General features: G+C 35.3%; 1 protein-coding gene across 4 annotated transcripts in view; it reads left to right on the forward strand.

Moving 5' to 3' along the window:
- stau2 (staufen double-stranded RNA binding protein 2) overlaps positions 1-16173 on the forward strand; it is a 153262-nt gene that overhangs the window by 60936 nt on the left and 76153 nt on the right. For all 4 annotated transcript variants that reach the window (XM_067377626.1, XM_067377628.1, XM_067377629.1 and 1 more), the window contains exons 8-11: positions 1608-1820; positions 4618-4755; positions 8938-9069; positions 11125-11182. In XM_067377626.1, coding sequence (XP_067233727.1) covers positions 1608-1820; positions 4618-4755; positions 8938-9069; positions 11125-11182 — 541 coding nt within the window. The remainder of the gene's footprint in view (positions 1-1607; positions 1821-4617; positions 4756-8937; positions 9070-11124; positions 11183-16173) is intronic.

Consider the following 16173-nt stretch of genomic DNA (forward strand, 5'->3'; position numbering starts at 1 on the left):
GATGATGATTAATAATAACAATCTTCATGGATGAACACATTTTTTGAGTGAGCTATTCCTTTAAGGCATTGCACAGAGTTTGAATTGGCATGGGCATCCAAGCTTCATTTGTGTAAGCCATGAAGCTTATTGAAGTTTGCCACTGTTTTTGAAACAGATGTGATAATCTTCATTAGTTTTGTATGGTGATCTGGCTCCTCTCAGCTGAGCCTGTTTCACTGGAGTGTCACATGTTTGTATGAATGCCAGAATGGTCATGTGTGTGAAGAGAGGATGTGAGGAGGGAGTCTCTGGAGACGGATAACTTTCAGTTCTGACTGAGCACATAGAGGCCCACCCTCAGCTGTGTATGTGCGTCTGCGTGAAACTCAATCCCCCCAGTGTTGCTCTTAAAGAGCTCAGAGCAGCTCACCTGTTCTGTTGACCATCTTGATGATGTCACAGGAAGTAAATACGATTACATGTGCATTACATTAAATTTTGGTTTCTCACGACATGCATTTGTGAGAACTGGATAGTAGAGGTTGAACAGTAAGCACAAAATTGTGACACAAAAATGCAGTTTGATTGATTGTGAATAAAATGACCTCTGATCAGCCATAAAACAATAACCAAAATAATTATAATATAATATAATATAATATAATATAATATAATATAATATAATATAATATAATATAATATAATATAATATAATATAATATAATATAATATAATATAATATAATATAATATAATATAATATATTTACTATTATTTATATACTATATATTATTATTTTGATTTGGTGTTAATTTTAAAATTAGTCAGTTTTCAGCTTTTAATTTTAGTTCAAATTTGAGTAATTTTATTACTTGCTTTTGTTATTTTAAATTTGGAATATTTCTATTTAGCTTTAATTTATTTTTATTTAAAGTTTAGTAATTGTAGTCCTTCTAATTTTATTTTAGTTGAAGGCAACATTTCTAATTATAGTTTGTGTTTTATTTTAGTATATAACAGTAACAACACAGATTTTATATATATTATATTATAATATATTATATATATATATATATATATATATATATATATATATATATATATATATATATATATATATATATATATATATATATATATATATATATATATATATATATATATATATATATATATATATATATATATATATATATATATATATATATATAAATGAAAGTTATGTATTCATTTGTGAATTCATTTATGCATTCATTTCTGCATTCATTTGTGTGTGCTTCTGATTTATATTCACTCATATGCATATTAATGTATATTCATATTCATATATTCATACTTGGTGTGTGTGTTTAAGAACCAGGTGCAGTCTCTTAAGTTCCAGTGGTCTCTCTCCCCATATAAGTTATTGATCCGGGTGTTAAGGCGGACAGCTCGAGTGCAGTGAGTCTAATTAGCAGTATTCCCATTTGCTGAGAAAGAGGAAGAGAAAGGGCAGAAGGAAGAGAGCGTGCAGCAGACATGGCCTAAGGGGCAGAGAGAAAGGGAGCATGACTGGAATAACTTCTGTTCCCACTTGTGCATGCATATGTGTTCTCTTGTGTAACATGTTCATTACATGCCCCTCAGGTGCTGAAGGAAAGCGGACCCCCACACATGAAGAGTTTCCTCACACGTGTGACGGTGGGGGAGTTCTCAGCCGAGGGTGAGGGGAATAGTAAGAAACTCTCCAAAAAAAGAGCGGCCCTCTCCATCTTACAAGAATTGAAGAAACTGCCAGTCCTTCCTGTGGTGGAGAAACCCAAAGTGCATTACAAGAAGCGGCCTAAGACCATATTAAAGGTGAGAAAGACAGACATTAGAAGACATTAAAGGGCAGAAATAATTCCATAGTGGTGGATATGACTGGAATATTACATTGATTGAATTCACTAGAATTGTATGAATGTATTATGGGATGTATTTTGGAAGATGTAAAGGTGAGGTATGTAATTTCTGTACCACTAGCAGCATCAAAAGGAATTGCCAAATTAAAGGCTTCGTGCTTGTATAAATTCCAACACCCCTATCAATGAACAAAGCTCAAATTCTGTTATCAATATTAAATTGTTTTTATGGACCTTTGTATAAAAAAAATAAAAATAAATAAAAAAACAGTACCCCAGCAATATTGTGAAATATCATTACAATTTTAAATATTATTTATAATAATTTTTATTTATATTCTATAATGTCATTTCTTCCTGTGATGACAAAGTTGGATTTTTCAGCATCATCACTCCAGTATTCAGTGTCACTTGATCCTTCAGAAATCATTTTAATATGCTGATTTGGTGCTCAAGAAACATTTCTTATTATGATCAAAGTTGAAATCTTTTTAACGAATATAAAGTTCTACAGTTCAACAGCATTTATTTGAAATAGAAATCTTTTGTAACATTGTAAATGCCACTTTTTATCAATTTAATGCATGCTGAATAAAAGTATTAATTTGTTTTTATAAATCTTACTGACCCCAAACTTTGGAAGTGTATATTTAAAAAAAAAAAAAAAAAATGTGTAGAATTTGATCCTTTAATGCAGTGGTTCTCAACCTTTTTCCCCAGTGTGCCGCACAATGGTCCAAGTGCAAGTCTCACAGGCCACATATAATTTACATATGATGTCACAAATGCAAACCAATCAGATTTAATGTTATGGTATTAGCAGATAATACTATTCAATTCAATTCAATTCACATATATTTGTATAGCGCTTTTCACGATACATATCATTTCAAAGCAGCTTTACAGAGAATGCATGTCTTAACAATTTAAAGAATGCAGCTAGCAAATAATGTATTAATTTAGGCAATTAATTTACAATCACTGTAAGCAGTTTAACTGAAGGTAGAAGCAATGAGCTCCTGGAAAAATGAATTACATTAACAATAATTAGGATATAGAAATTGGGCAGTGTGCAATACTTATACCTAGATGTTGGGCACAATAAATAACAAATAAAAACTAACTTAATGACATCAGCTTTACAATAATAATCAGATAGTAATGAACACACAAACTATACAATCACTTTAAGTTGCTATTTAATTCTGTATGACTGTATGACTCTCCAACAGCATCGCAATAGTCACCAAACAATCACACGCCTTAATAAGCAAATGTTACTCAGCTCTTTTTACAAACAACACTGAGCGCATTGCAATTACAATCTCTGACGATATCAAGCATTCTGTCACGTTCCAATCCCTCGCGCAGCATCGGATCCGCGAGTGCGCGCAGAGTTGGGCTCATTCCAGCCGCGGTTATTTTTATTGATCTAAAATACAAGTAGGCCTTCATCAAATTAACACATCTAATTCACAGTTCAGTCTTTAGAAATTGTAGGTTTTGCATATGTCAAGTTAGTACTGCCAATCTCGCTCATTAACAGCAAACTGATTCTTCCATTCTTCTTACCTTTGCTGCTAATGTTACGACTCTCCTCTAATAACAAATTTTGATCCCTAAATTTACAAAAATAACGGCTACTGTTGAAATTCTGCCAAAGCGCCTGCTTGTGTTCGTTAACTGAGTGATTGCGTCAGTACATGCCTATAGGTCTGATGTCTGAAAATAATAAATGCTCACCAAAATGATTTTATATGACAAATAAAGCATTATAGCTCATTTATATTTGTTTAATTCACTTTAATTTAAATTTAAAAACAAAAATAAATTGTAAAGCTATAATTTTTTTTTTTTTTTTGTGGTCTGCATATTGCGGGCATTTATATTTGTGACGGGCCGCGGGTTCAGAACCACTGCTTTTATGGTTTAAGTAAGGCATGATGATCAACTAACACACAGAACCTGAAGAATAGTTTATTAAAAAACGATAAACAATGGTTGCTCTTTTCCATATAATGAAAATGATTGAGCAAAAAAATCATAAAAAATGTCAGTTACACTTTATTTTACAGTATGTGTACTTACAGTGTACTTACCCAAGAAAGTACCGGTAATATAAGGTAGCTAAATGGGTTAAGGTTGGGTTTAGGGATAGGTTCAGGGTTAGTAATTATAACCCAGTTATTATAATTGCTATAATAAGTGCATCGTATGTACATGTGGAACAGGACTGTAAAATGAAGTGCTACCAAAATGTCTTAAAAGTGGGCCACATGACAATACATCAATACAAATCTTCTGAAGCCATAAAATAGCATTTGGTGACAAACAGATTGAAATAAATGTCATATTCATTGAAAATCTTTGTCATTTCAGAGTTTGACAGCCCTAATCCAAATTTATTTTTATTGAATGGAAATGCAAGTTGTTAAGAAATTCACTTTTTTGTTGCACAAAAAACCAGGAACAACATGAGGGATCTCATTTTGTGTGATCTATGATTTTAATTAATTCAGGCTGTTCTCTTTTAAAATGATAGAAAGACTTTTATATCATACAGATGTTTATAGCCTCACTCATTCACTCACTCACTCACTCAGTAACTCATTCACACGCACTCATTCACTCTTTTGTCATTCTCCTGACAGGGTTACTGACGTGAACATTAACCAGCCGTCCATCTGTCCCTCTGCTGCTTTATCTGTGTCTCTCATTCTCATTTTCTTTTTCGTTCTCAATTTCTCTCTCAGACAGGACCAGAATACGGACAGGGCATGAACCCTATTAGCAGACTGGCTCAGATTCAACAGGCCAAAAAGGAGAAAGAGCCTGAATATATGCTGCTTTCAGAGAGAGGAATGCCCCGCCGTAGAGAATTCATCATGCAGGTAAATTTAATAAGAGAGGGAATCAGGAGGTATAAAGTAAAAGAAAATCTATAAGGCAGAGGGGGGGAGTGAAGGACAGATGAGTCCTGCACAAACACTGATAACCTCCCACTGTGCAATCTGTCTTAATCAGAAAGACTGTCACCTCCTCTGGCTCTGATTACCACTGACCTTCAGCTCTGTCAAAGTCAGGCAGAGACTCTTTTTACACACACAGTTGCTTATTCACTCTTGGAAATGTCAACTCATTGCAGTTGTTAATGGATAATTAGTCTTAATTTAGATCATTTACGTGATGACAATGACTTGCCCGTGGACTTTAGGTCCAAGCACATTTCAAAGCTTAAACACACAACTTTGTGCAAAAGCTTCTGCCCAGCTCAACAAATATGTGTATTTATGCCATTGACCTCTTGCATGAAGGTATATGCAAATCCCAGGCATGGATGAATATTGACTGTTGGCTTGTTTTCTTTTCCTGATTGTTCACTGCATCACACCTATGCACTTAGCACACATCACATCACCGGCTGATGTCCGCTGGTTTATTACAGGTCATTAAACAAACAATAACTGTATTGCTCGCTGCCCAGTGAAAAAATTGACTTTACCTCATACAGTAAAAATGAAGCCCCCTGTAGTCATAACAGCAGTACCTAGTCCCTGTGAAAAAAGCCGCACTAATACTAGCAGAATTGGCTCAAATCGCCTCAGATTTCCACATATTTTTTTGAAATGGCTCCAACTTGGATTTGCTTTTGGACTCTCGTTTTGGATCTTAAATCATGAAAGAATCTTAACCCTGGGCTTAAGATGACCAGTCAGAACTTGTACGGCTTTTTTTGATATCTGCACTTGTTCTTTGAGCATTTTGTAGTGTAGTATATGGAGTGCAGTAGATTAGAGCAGAATAGAGTATCGAGTGGAAGAGAAGTATAGGATAAAGTGCAGTAGATTGGAGTTAAATTAACAGTATACATTGGAGTCTAGTAGAGTAATATAGATTAGTGTAAAAAGGGTAGATTTGTATACAGTTGTGTGGAGTATAATAGATAAGATAGGGTAATATAGTATTAGAGAGTTAAAAAAAAGTGTACGTAGGATTGAGTAGTGAGTAGATAGGACAGAATAGTATATAGTAGTGTGGACCTGAAACTGTAGAGTAGATAGGATAGAGTAGATTTGTGTGAAGATGGATGCACCGATCCGATACTGTGACATTTGCCGGATTGGGTATCAGTCAGACAGGACAGGTTAAAATCTGAAATTGTGCTCCACAAAAGGCAAAAAAAAAAAACACATTATAAAGCACCATGAAAGTTTTTGTGCACTATATTCCAAGTCTTCCGAAGCCATTAGATTACATTCAAAAACTGCTGTATGAAGTAGGGTAGAGTTGATGAATGGAGTTGTTTAGGTTATGTAGATAGGATGGATTGGAGTAGAGTATATTGGATAGAGTATATTTGAATAGAGTATTGTAAAGGTGTATGGAGTAGAGTTGTATAGAGTAGGGTAGAGTTGTTAAATGGAGTTGTGTAGACTAGATAAGATGGATTGCATTTGGGTAGATAGGATAGAGTAGATTTGAATAGAGTATTGTAAAGGTGTATGGAGTAGAGTTGTATAGAGTAGGGTAGAGTTGTTAAATGGAGTTGTGTAGACTAGATATGATGGTTTGCATTTGGGTAGATAGGAGAGAGTAGATTTGAATAGAGTATTGTAAAGGTATATAGAGGGGTAGATTTGTTAAATGGAGTTGTGTAGACTAGAAAGGATGGATTGCATTTGGGTAGATGGGATAGAGTAGATTTGAATAGAGCATTGTAAAGGTGTATGGAGTAGAGTTGTATAGAGTAGGGTAGAGTTGTTAAATGGGGTTGTGTAGACTAGATAGGATGGATTGCATTTGGGTAGATAGGATAGAGTACATTTGTTTAGAGTAGTGTAGAGTTGTACAGAGTAGGAGTAGAGTTGTTAAATGGAGTTGTGTAGACTAGATAGGATGGGTTTGATTAGAGTAGATAGGATAGGTAGATTTGTAAATAGTATTGCAAAGTTGTATGGAGTAGAGAAGGTTAGAGTTGATAATTGGAGTTGTGTAGACTGGACAGGATGGATTGCATTTGAGTAGATAGGATAGAGTAGATTTGAATAGAGTAGTGTAGAGTTGTATAGAGTAGGAGTAGAGTTGTTAAATGGAGTTGTGTAGTCTAGATAGGATGGATTGGATTAGAATAGATAGGATAGAGTAGATTGTTATAAAGTATTGTAAAGTTGTATAGAGTAGAGTTATATAAAGTTGGGTAGAGTTTTACAGAATGGGGTAGATGGGATAGAGTAGATGGGGTAGATGGGAGCAGATCAGAGTTAAATAGAACTGTATGGTGTAAATTTGTACATGGTTGAATGGAAATATTGACAAGGTAGTAGGGCTGGGCGATATCGAATGCTTTTGTCACGCGCATTTCGTCAGTAAAGCCTGTTCCCTGATTACTGCTAAATCGCCATCACCTGCTTTCAAATGAAGCGGCATTTAATAGACAGAGCCGTAGTTCACTGATAAACCGCGCAATATCGCGTTCAATATCGGCGGCGATACATATCGATATTGAACGCGATATTGCGTGTCTTATCAGTGAACTACGGCTCTGTCTATTAAATGCCGCTTCATTTGAAAGCAGGTGATGGCGATTTAGCGGTAATCAGGGAACCGGCTTTACTGACGAAATGCGTGTGACAAAAGCATTCGATATATCGCCCAGCCCTACTAGGTAGGATAGGATGGATTGGAGTAGAGTAGGTAATATGAAGTGACGAAAGTGAAAGTGACATGATGTGAAGGTCGAGTATGGTAACCAATACTTGGTATTTGTCTTTTGCATTTAATCATCCAAATTAATGCACACATTAGGAGCAGTGAGTAGTGAACACACACTGTGGGCACATACACCGGAGAAGTGGGCAGCCATTTGGGCATTAGGTGCCTTGCTGAAGGGCACCTCAGTCATGGATATTAAGAGTGGAAGAGAGCGCAGTTCATTCACTCTCCCAACTACATTGAGAATCGAACCCGCAAGAATAGTGTAGAGTTGAAGGGTGTAATCGTTAGGGTGGGGTAGATAGGGTAGGGTAAAATATATTCAGAGTTAAATAGAATACTATGGCATAGAGTACACAACTCTGCTCCATTCAACTCTGTACTAGACTAGATAGGATGGATTGAAGTAGAGCAGAAAGGATATTGTAGAGCTGAGTAAATTAACATGTAGTGGATTAAAGTAGTACAGAATAAATTAGATAGATCAGAGTGGAGTGGAATAGAGTGAAGTAAAGTTGAGTACAGAAAAAACGTACTTTCCCGCAGGGAGGGAAGCTGCAGTATTTCAGAAGTAGAAATGGTACAATGAACACTATAGCTAATGAAGCAAAATCATGTTGAGTACCATTCTGAATGATATGTCAGATGCTCATCCAGCACTACCACACACGTAAACAAGTACCAAGGAGCATCCAAGTTGGAGAAGTTTCTCTTCCCTGTCTCCTGTCCGATAATCCCTCGCTTTAAAGCACTCCGTGCATCTCTGAGCGTGCGGTAACGCAGCCTCTAACTGATTCTCCATGCTCCTTTCACTGTCGCATTAGACTCTGCTTGTGTGTGTTTCTTTTGTGTTTCCCAGTCGCTTCTAAAATTTCCACATTGTTCCCTCTATGGTCTGTGGGCATCAATACGTGTCTGTTTTCAGGTTTTCAGGCCCACACCATCTCTTCCCACCTCCTGCTTTGCTCCTTATAAATATGAAAAGATGGTTGTCTGGGTTTAGAGACAGAATGACAACCTTTTTTTTTTTTTTTTTAGAGAATATAGTACTATACCGACTGGTTGTTGATTGTGTTTTCTGACAGATTCTGATCTGCTTATAGTTTGCTTGTCTATTTTTTTCATTATTATTATAAGCAGTATTGACATTTTTTAAACTTTCAAACCACATTTAATGTATTGTTGCTTTTTAAATTAATGAATCCTGACCTTAGTATCTGTAGGATGGGCAAAAACATTCAGTTTAATGTAATCCTGCTGCCATTTAGTCATCAGTGCTACTAAATGTTGAGTTAGTTACAATTTTATAGTAGTGACAGACAGACAGCACTAAACATCTACCACTGTTGGTTTGTTGGCAGGTGAAAGTAGGTACTGAGGTGACCACAGGAACTGGACCCAATAAGAAAGTGGCCAAGCGTAATGCAGCTGAGGCCATGCTTCTTCAACTGGGCTACAAGGCTTCTACACCATTACAGAATACTCCAGAAAAGGTCAGTGCTGGTGAAGCTACTTTAAAAATTTTTAAGCTAATTAACAGTAAACAGTTAGCAACTATTATGTTACAACTTTTAATTTAAATGAGTCAAAGTAGTTGGCTACACTACAAGCTACTAAGCCATTAAAGCTAATGCCATAAAAGCTATTTTAAAATAATAATTTATTTTAAATCATACTACTATTGGGTTGCATTTCACGTACTTTCAAATCAATGCAATATTTATTGCAAAAAAAAAAAAAAAAAGTTTTACTGATTAAGTATCTCAATTAGTGTTCAAAAATTGGGAACACATTTTGCACTAAATTCAAATAATAAAACAAAAAATACTTTTAAAATGTAGAATATAATTATATGTCAATAAATTATATAATATATAATAAAATCAATCATTTAATTAAATATTTATATGTAATTATTTCATTACTAAAAAGTGAATTTTATTGTGATGACGGTAATGGCAGCAATTAATGTTGTTTTTGAACTGAATATTTGAAATGAACCATCCAAAAATGTTTCAGACTTTCCCGTTTTTACTGTGTCATTAATAATTATATGAGGCAATTTTGTTGCACATCAACTTTTATTCCGTTTTTTTTTACATTTTAGTAACATTTCTGTTAGATGTATCTCATTTAGCAAGCTAATTGTCCCAATAAAGTAGTTAATAAATATATAATAAAATAAAATAAATCAATTAAATTAAATATTTATTTAATGATTAATTTTACCTTCTGAAAAGTATTTATTGGGATGACAATGATGATGATGATAGAAATTAATTAGTCATTTTTGATCTGGCTGTTGGAGATAAACCACATGGGGAAAAAAATGAACTTTTTGCTAAATTGTTTCTGACTTCCTTTTTTTTTTAGTTTAGTTCACCCAAAAATGAAAATTTTGTCATTAATTACTCACCCTCATGTTGTTCCAAACCCGTAAGACCTTCGTTCATCCTCAGAAACACACTTTTTTACAATCCGATGGCTCCGTTAGGCCTGCCTTGCCAGCAAGATAATTAACACTTTCAAATGCCCATAAAGGTATTAAAGACATTTAAAACAGTTCATGTGACTACAGTGGTTCAACCAAACTAAATAACCAAACTAAATAACGACTTTATTCAACAATATCTAGTGATGGGCAATTTCAAAACACTGCTTTATGAAGCTTTGCAAATCTTTTGTTTTGAATCAGTGGTTCGGAGCATGTATCCTTTACTGAAATCACATGACTTTGGCAGTTTGATGCACGCTCCGAACCACTGATTCGAAACAAAAGATTTGCAAAGCTTAAAAGCAAGTGTTTTGAAATCAGATATTGTTGAAAAAAGCCGTTATTTCGTTTTTTTTAGCGCACAAAGTATTCTCGTCGCTTCATAACATTAAGGTTGAACCACTGTAGTCACATGAACTGTTTTAAATATCTTTAGTAGCTTTCTGGGCATTTGAAAGTGTTATTTATCTTGCTGTCAATGGAGGCCTCACTGAGCCATCGGATTTTATCAAAAATATCTTAATTTGTGTTCCGAAGGTCTTACGGGTGTGGAACGACATGAGGGTGAGTAATTAATGACAGAATTTTCATTTTTGCGTGAACCAACCCTTTAACTGTGTCATTAAAAAAAAAAAAAATTAAAAAATGTGAGGACTTTTGTAGCACATCAACTTTTAATTAAATGTTTTTACATTTAGGTAACAATTCTATTCAAAGTCTCTCTCATTTAGTCAATTATCCCGTTCGTTGCCACATTCACAATGAACAGCCTGGCGGAGGTACCAGTGAAAAAGGATGTATACGTTTGTATCATCACGTTGCTGCTTCTTTCAGTGCACACAACCTTAATCTTTAAATCTCCCATCTACTTAGTCTTTGCAAGTTAGTGACACTTATGCTGTGATGTCTCAATTTGGTAGGGATTCTTTCTTTCTAATGGAAACAAGGGAAAGCGACTTGTCTGACATGCATGAAAAAGGGTTTGCTAAACCGGCCCTCTCTCTCTCTCTTTCCATTTCTTCCCGCTCCTCTATTATCTTAACATTGGCTACAGATGGACAACAAAGGCTGGAATGGACAAAGGGCTGCTTTTCCTGAAACAACAACCAACAGTAAGTGTTTTTCTCTCCGTCTGTGTTCCTCAGTGTAGGTGATGCCAGGCCGTTTAATCTATCTGACTGATTAATAAGGAACCCAGTCGGCTCAATCACAAACTCGCTTCTATGGAGAGCCTGTGAATTCTTCCTATTCACGTAGACTTATGTGCTTTCCCAGGGGGTCTGTGAGACCACTGTATTAAACGCTCACACACACATTAACCACCCAAACAGTTTTCCAGGGTACAACCGTGGTCTTCCAGATGGGTTTATACACACACACACACACACGCGCACACACATCCGTTTTCCACCTAAATAGTGCTGGTTTTTAAACTGTGCTCGGCTGGGAGCCCACGTTTCCACTGACTTTGAGAGACGAGTAACGACGTAACTGACCATGTTACTATAACCTGCCTACAAACAAACATAGCACATCACCGTCTTTGTTTATGAGCATTGCGAATATATTTTAATTCGAACCACTGTCTTATGTAATCACAAGCTGCTTTTGATGCGGTTAGAATTGTAATGAGTTAAAATCATAGCAGTCATTTCACACATATGATATTTGTAAATAAAATCATTTTAGACAGATGGAGAAACAAACAGAATTAGGACATACACGGAGTGTCTGTCAATTGAACATCTCTGTAAACAGTTTCATGATTATAATGGCAGTGATCTAGTTTTGTTTTGTTGTTTTGAACTTGCAGACATTATTGCACCCCAGGCCTCTGGCGTTATTGGTTCCTGGTTCAATTTTTCCTGGCCAGAACTGTCTCTTTCTGCTGTGAAAATGTGCGGACCTGGCACTAGATGACATTTGAGTTGAAAATTATATGAAATTGCATGATAACAAACAATTTTCTTAAGTGAAAATCATTGTTAAATGCTAAAACAGCCCTAACAGCAGGCCTCAAAGAAATGCAGGTTGCAGGAACGGTAATGCAGAGTGATATGCACAACATCTTTGTGTATACAACATCCCTCAGTGAATCTGCAATGAGCACATTGTGTAATTAAGCCTGTAGTTTTGTTGCTTACTCCATTTGAACTAGTGTTTGACAACTGTTTTGGATGAATCGATGAAAACAACAGCTTCTCTAAATCATCTCTAAATCAGGTCACTCGTGGTCTAATGTTGGAGTGTTTTTGACCCAACTATGTAGTGGCATTCCTGGAACTTGCACACATGCTTACGAAAGCTCTTGGCTGATGGGAAAACCTTTATTATAGTGCTTGCGGCAAGCATTTTGTTTCCTTCCCCTGAATTTTCTACAGTTAATTCAGCTTGAACCGCTTAACGTACTGTACCACTGCATTCAAACTTGTTTTAAAGATCATTTCAGCCTTAGGTTTGCTGCCTATTTTTCATATTTATAATCCTTAAAGGGGTCATGAACTGCGTTGTTTTATTGTTTTATAATGTTTCCTGGGGTGCACTTATAATGTTAGTATGATTTTAACATCAAAAATGGTCATAGTTTAGAAATAAAAGGCATTTTTCCTACTCTGATTTTAGTCATCTTATTGAATGCTCTGTTTGAAGGGGCATGAGACTTCAGTGTAAACGCCCACTGCTGTGATTGGCTAACATCTTTCCATTTAAAATTTTTTTTTAGGGGTGTAATGTTACACGTATTCGTACCGCATTGTAGCTTAACCACCAATAATCACAATAAATTCTGCGTTTTGTTACTTTCGATACGAAACAAAGTGTCATCCTTCAAATTCTGTCCATGAAATCACGAAATTCAAACAGAAAATGCCGTTTTGAGGCCTCAGTTCAACCGGCAGCACGAGCAAACACGATCATCTCTTCCTCTTTAATACTAGTTACAGAATAAATATGAAAGAACATCTGAAGGTATGTTGAAAGATACAGTACAACTTACTGAAACGGTCTTATCTCTTGTAATCGCTCAATCAGTGTTTCAACAGTGGAAAGACATCAATGAAAGCTTGTAAACAATATCATGTAGCATTTACTAGGGCTGGGTAAAAATATCGATTCATCAATGCATTGCAATTATTTGTTTCTCAATCCAATATCGATTCATCAAATCCTATGAATCGATTCAGCCCACCGGCCAGTGGCGGTGCTGTGGGCAACACTCTAGTGAGAGCGTTCAGCGTTGTACAAGACGCGCTTTACCAAAACATCAAGATGGCAAGCCTGCACCACCAACATTAAAAGCCGACGTTTGGGCTCATTTTAGATTCCACTGTAAGCCGGCAACAAATGAAGAGGTGGATAAAACCAAAGTGGTCTGTAAGCATTGCCACACCGTTCTTAAATATTGTAACAACACAACTAACTTGCGCAAAATTTTACTAAAATGTTATGAGTTATATGATGGAAATGTCTGTAATGTATCCTTCATATAGGCACAGTAAATAAGCCAAAGGTTCTCTGATCAGCTGATCAGCTTTAGAGGTGTTAATAAAGCACCTGTTTGTTACAGTTGTGGTTTGTATTCAACACATGTACAATATTGTACAGTTTGTTCTGCTAAATAAACCATGACAAGAAACATGCTGGGGTCAATTTGTTCTTAAACTTTGGTAATACGGCACACATTATTTAAAAATATACTCAGGTCGAAGCTACTAAATCAATATCGAATCGAATCGAAATCGAATCGAATGGAATCAAATCGAAGCCTCAAGAATCGAAATCGAATCGAATTGTGAAATTCCTAACAATACCCAGCCATAGCATTTACCTCAGAAAAGCCATTCAGTGTCCACAGCTTGTTAGTTCGCTAGAGAAATGAAATCTTTCGCTTAATATATGCACTGTATTAGCCTTTATATTCATTATATTTTACTTAAACTTTTAGTGATGTCTTGATTATTTAATGTATGTTTATATAAGTCACTGTGTAGAAATGATTATATTTCAACAACGAATTGGAGAAAAAACATTTAGAAGTTAATGCAAAAACTGCAGCTTACATGTTCGCATACAATTTGTTATTTGAGTATTGATTATTTTATCTAAAAGTAAAAAACAATTGAATTTAGGCTAATTGTTTGAGCTCAGTTTTTAACCATTAATATTATAGTAGCATAATGTTCTAGTAAGGGCTCCCTATATAGTTTATACCATTAGCAAAGATAAATTTTTTTATCCTTAAGAAACTTTTAGTTATAATTTAATTTAATATATTTAAAGACAAAAACACAATTTGTTCAGTAAACCACGGTTTAATAAAAAAAAAGCACTTTTATGTTTAGTTTTCTCCGCACCTGCTGTACCGAAAACCGTACCGATCCGAGTCCAGAACTCAGTCACTGATAAACTTGCGCTGTTTGATTGACAGCTCCAGCGATTGCAAAGGGAGCGTTATTTCATTGCTTTCTATATAGAATTTAATTACCATTTAAATAACTGATTATTTTCATCCTACTAAGAGAAACAACGTGATGTTGACTGTTTAGTCACTGGTTTGATATACTGACACACAGACAAAGAACATCTGAGTGTACTTGAATCATTACATATCAGATCAGGCATTAGAATTAACACAGTTACTTACATGTTGTTGCATTACTGTCGAGTTCATATCGTAAAAGTCTGTTTGCAAAGCCTGCACTGAAATGTGATTCATTTACCAAAGAATCCAGAGTGAATACAAATAAATAAAGCTCAACTGAGGCACATTGTTGAAAATAAATAACCATATTCCTAGCATTAGGATCCTTTGAAAGGTAATGTTATTTTTGGTCCTGTATCGCTCTTCTCTCCTCGTCATCTCACTAACATGCCAGTAGTCGGGGCTAACGTTGCAATGATGAAAGAGGCGTTGATTTTTTTTCTGTGGAGGTGGCGTGTCATAGGCACATTCCAGGATGGGTCATTCATTAGGACTTTTATTGGACTAACAAGGAAGTTTTCAGTTCTGAAACAGGATATTCTTAAAGTACGATGACCTCTTATATATCAAAAGCTCAAGGAAAATTTGATTTCTCAATTCATGACCCCTTTAAACTTATGAAAAGTAAGGTTAAATTAAGAAAGAAAATATCTCCCTGTCTTACAGTATATTGTTAAAAATCTCCCCTTGACTTTCATCATTTGCATACTAGATTTAAATTAATATATTCAATTAAATTAATATTCCAGGTTCAGTTCAAACTCAATCAGCAGCTTCTTTTTTACTTACAATGATTTGTACAGATTACTTACAGTTTTTGGGGCTAATTTGTAAGTATTAAAAACATACTAATTATGATTTAAATAGCTTTACAGCCCAAATAATTCACTTGTTTTAATATGAGAGATCGTGTAAGGTCTTTTGTGAAATTTCAAGCTTCACATTTTTGTATTTGAATCCCCCCAAAATTGGCCCCGTTCACTTCCATTGTAAGCGCCTCACCATAAGCTCAATTTTTGCTTTTTGTAAAGAAAATAAAGGGACAGGTTTGGACAGGTACTGAATTGGTCTTTACAGATTGCACAAGTTCTGCATCTAAAGCTGCATGTATAGCAAAAAAAAAAAAAAAAAAAGTGTATTATCCATCTCTTTCTTTTATCTCTCTTTTTAATCTTTTGGCCTTTGCTCTGTTTTGGAGAGGATCCATTCTCCAGCTTGACTTTGTCACACTGATGTTGTTAGACTCCATCTATCTCCTAATTGACTTCACAGATTTTCTCAACCGTGGAGTCTTTAATGTCAGAATAATGCTTGTTAATTTACGGTTCCTGAGATCTGCCAGTGAGAGAATCAACGTCTCTAAGGGGTGTAAACTCAATTCAGAGCAGATGTACGTGTCAGTGACCTGCAAACTAAGTTTTTCCTTTCCACCCTTGTGAACACAGAACCAGGTTCTCTAAAGCAGATTTATGGTACCTTGTCCATTGCTGCTAAATGTGCAAATTTATCTGCATTTTGATTATGCAAGAGAAATGATTTTGATCCTTAGCTCTGCATTCTTGGGTGTTTCTTCAACTATGCACAGTTTTGGCCCTGTGGACTCTCTGAAAACAGTTTTCACAT

The sequence above is a fragment of the Chanodichthys erythropterus genome, chromosome 23 (genome assembly GCF_024489055.1).
Source record: "Chanodichthys erythropterus isolate Z2021 chromosome 23, ASM2448905v1, whole genome shotgun sequence".
Classification (NCBI taxonomy): domain Eukaryota; kingdom Metazoa; phylum Chordata; class Actinopteri; order Cypriniformes; family Xenocyprididae; genus Chanodichthys; species Chanodichthys erythropterus.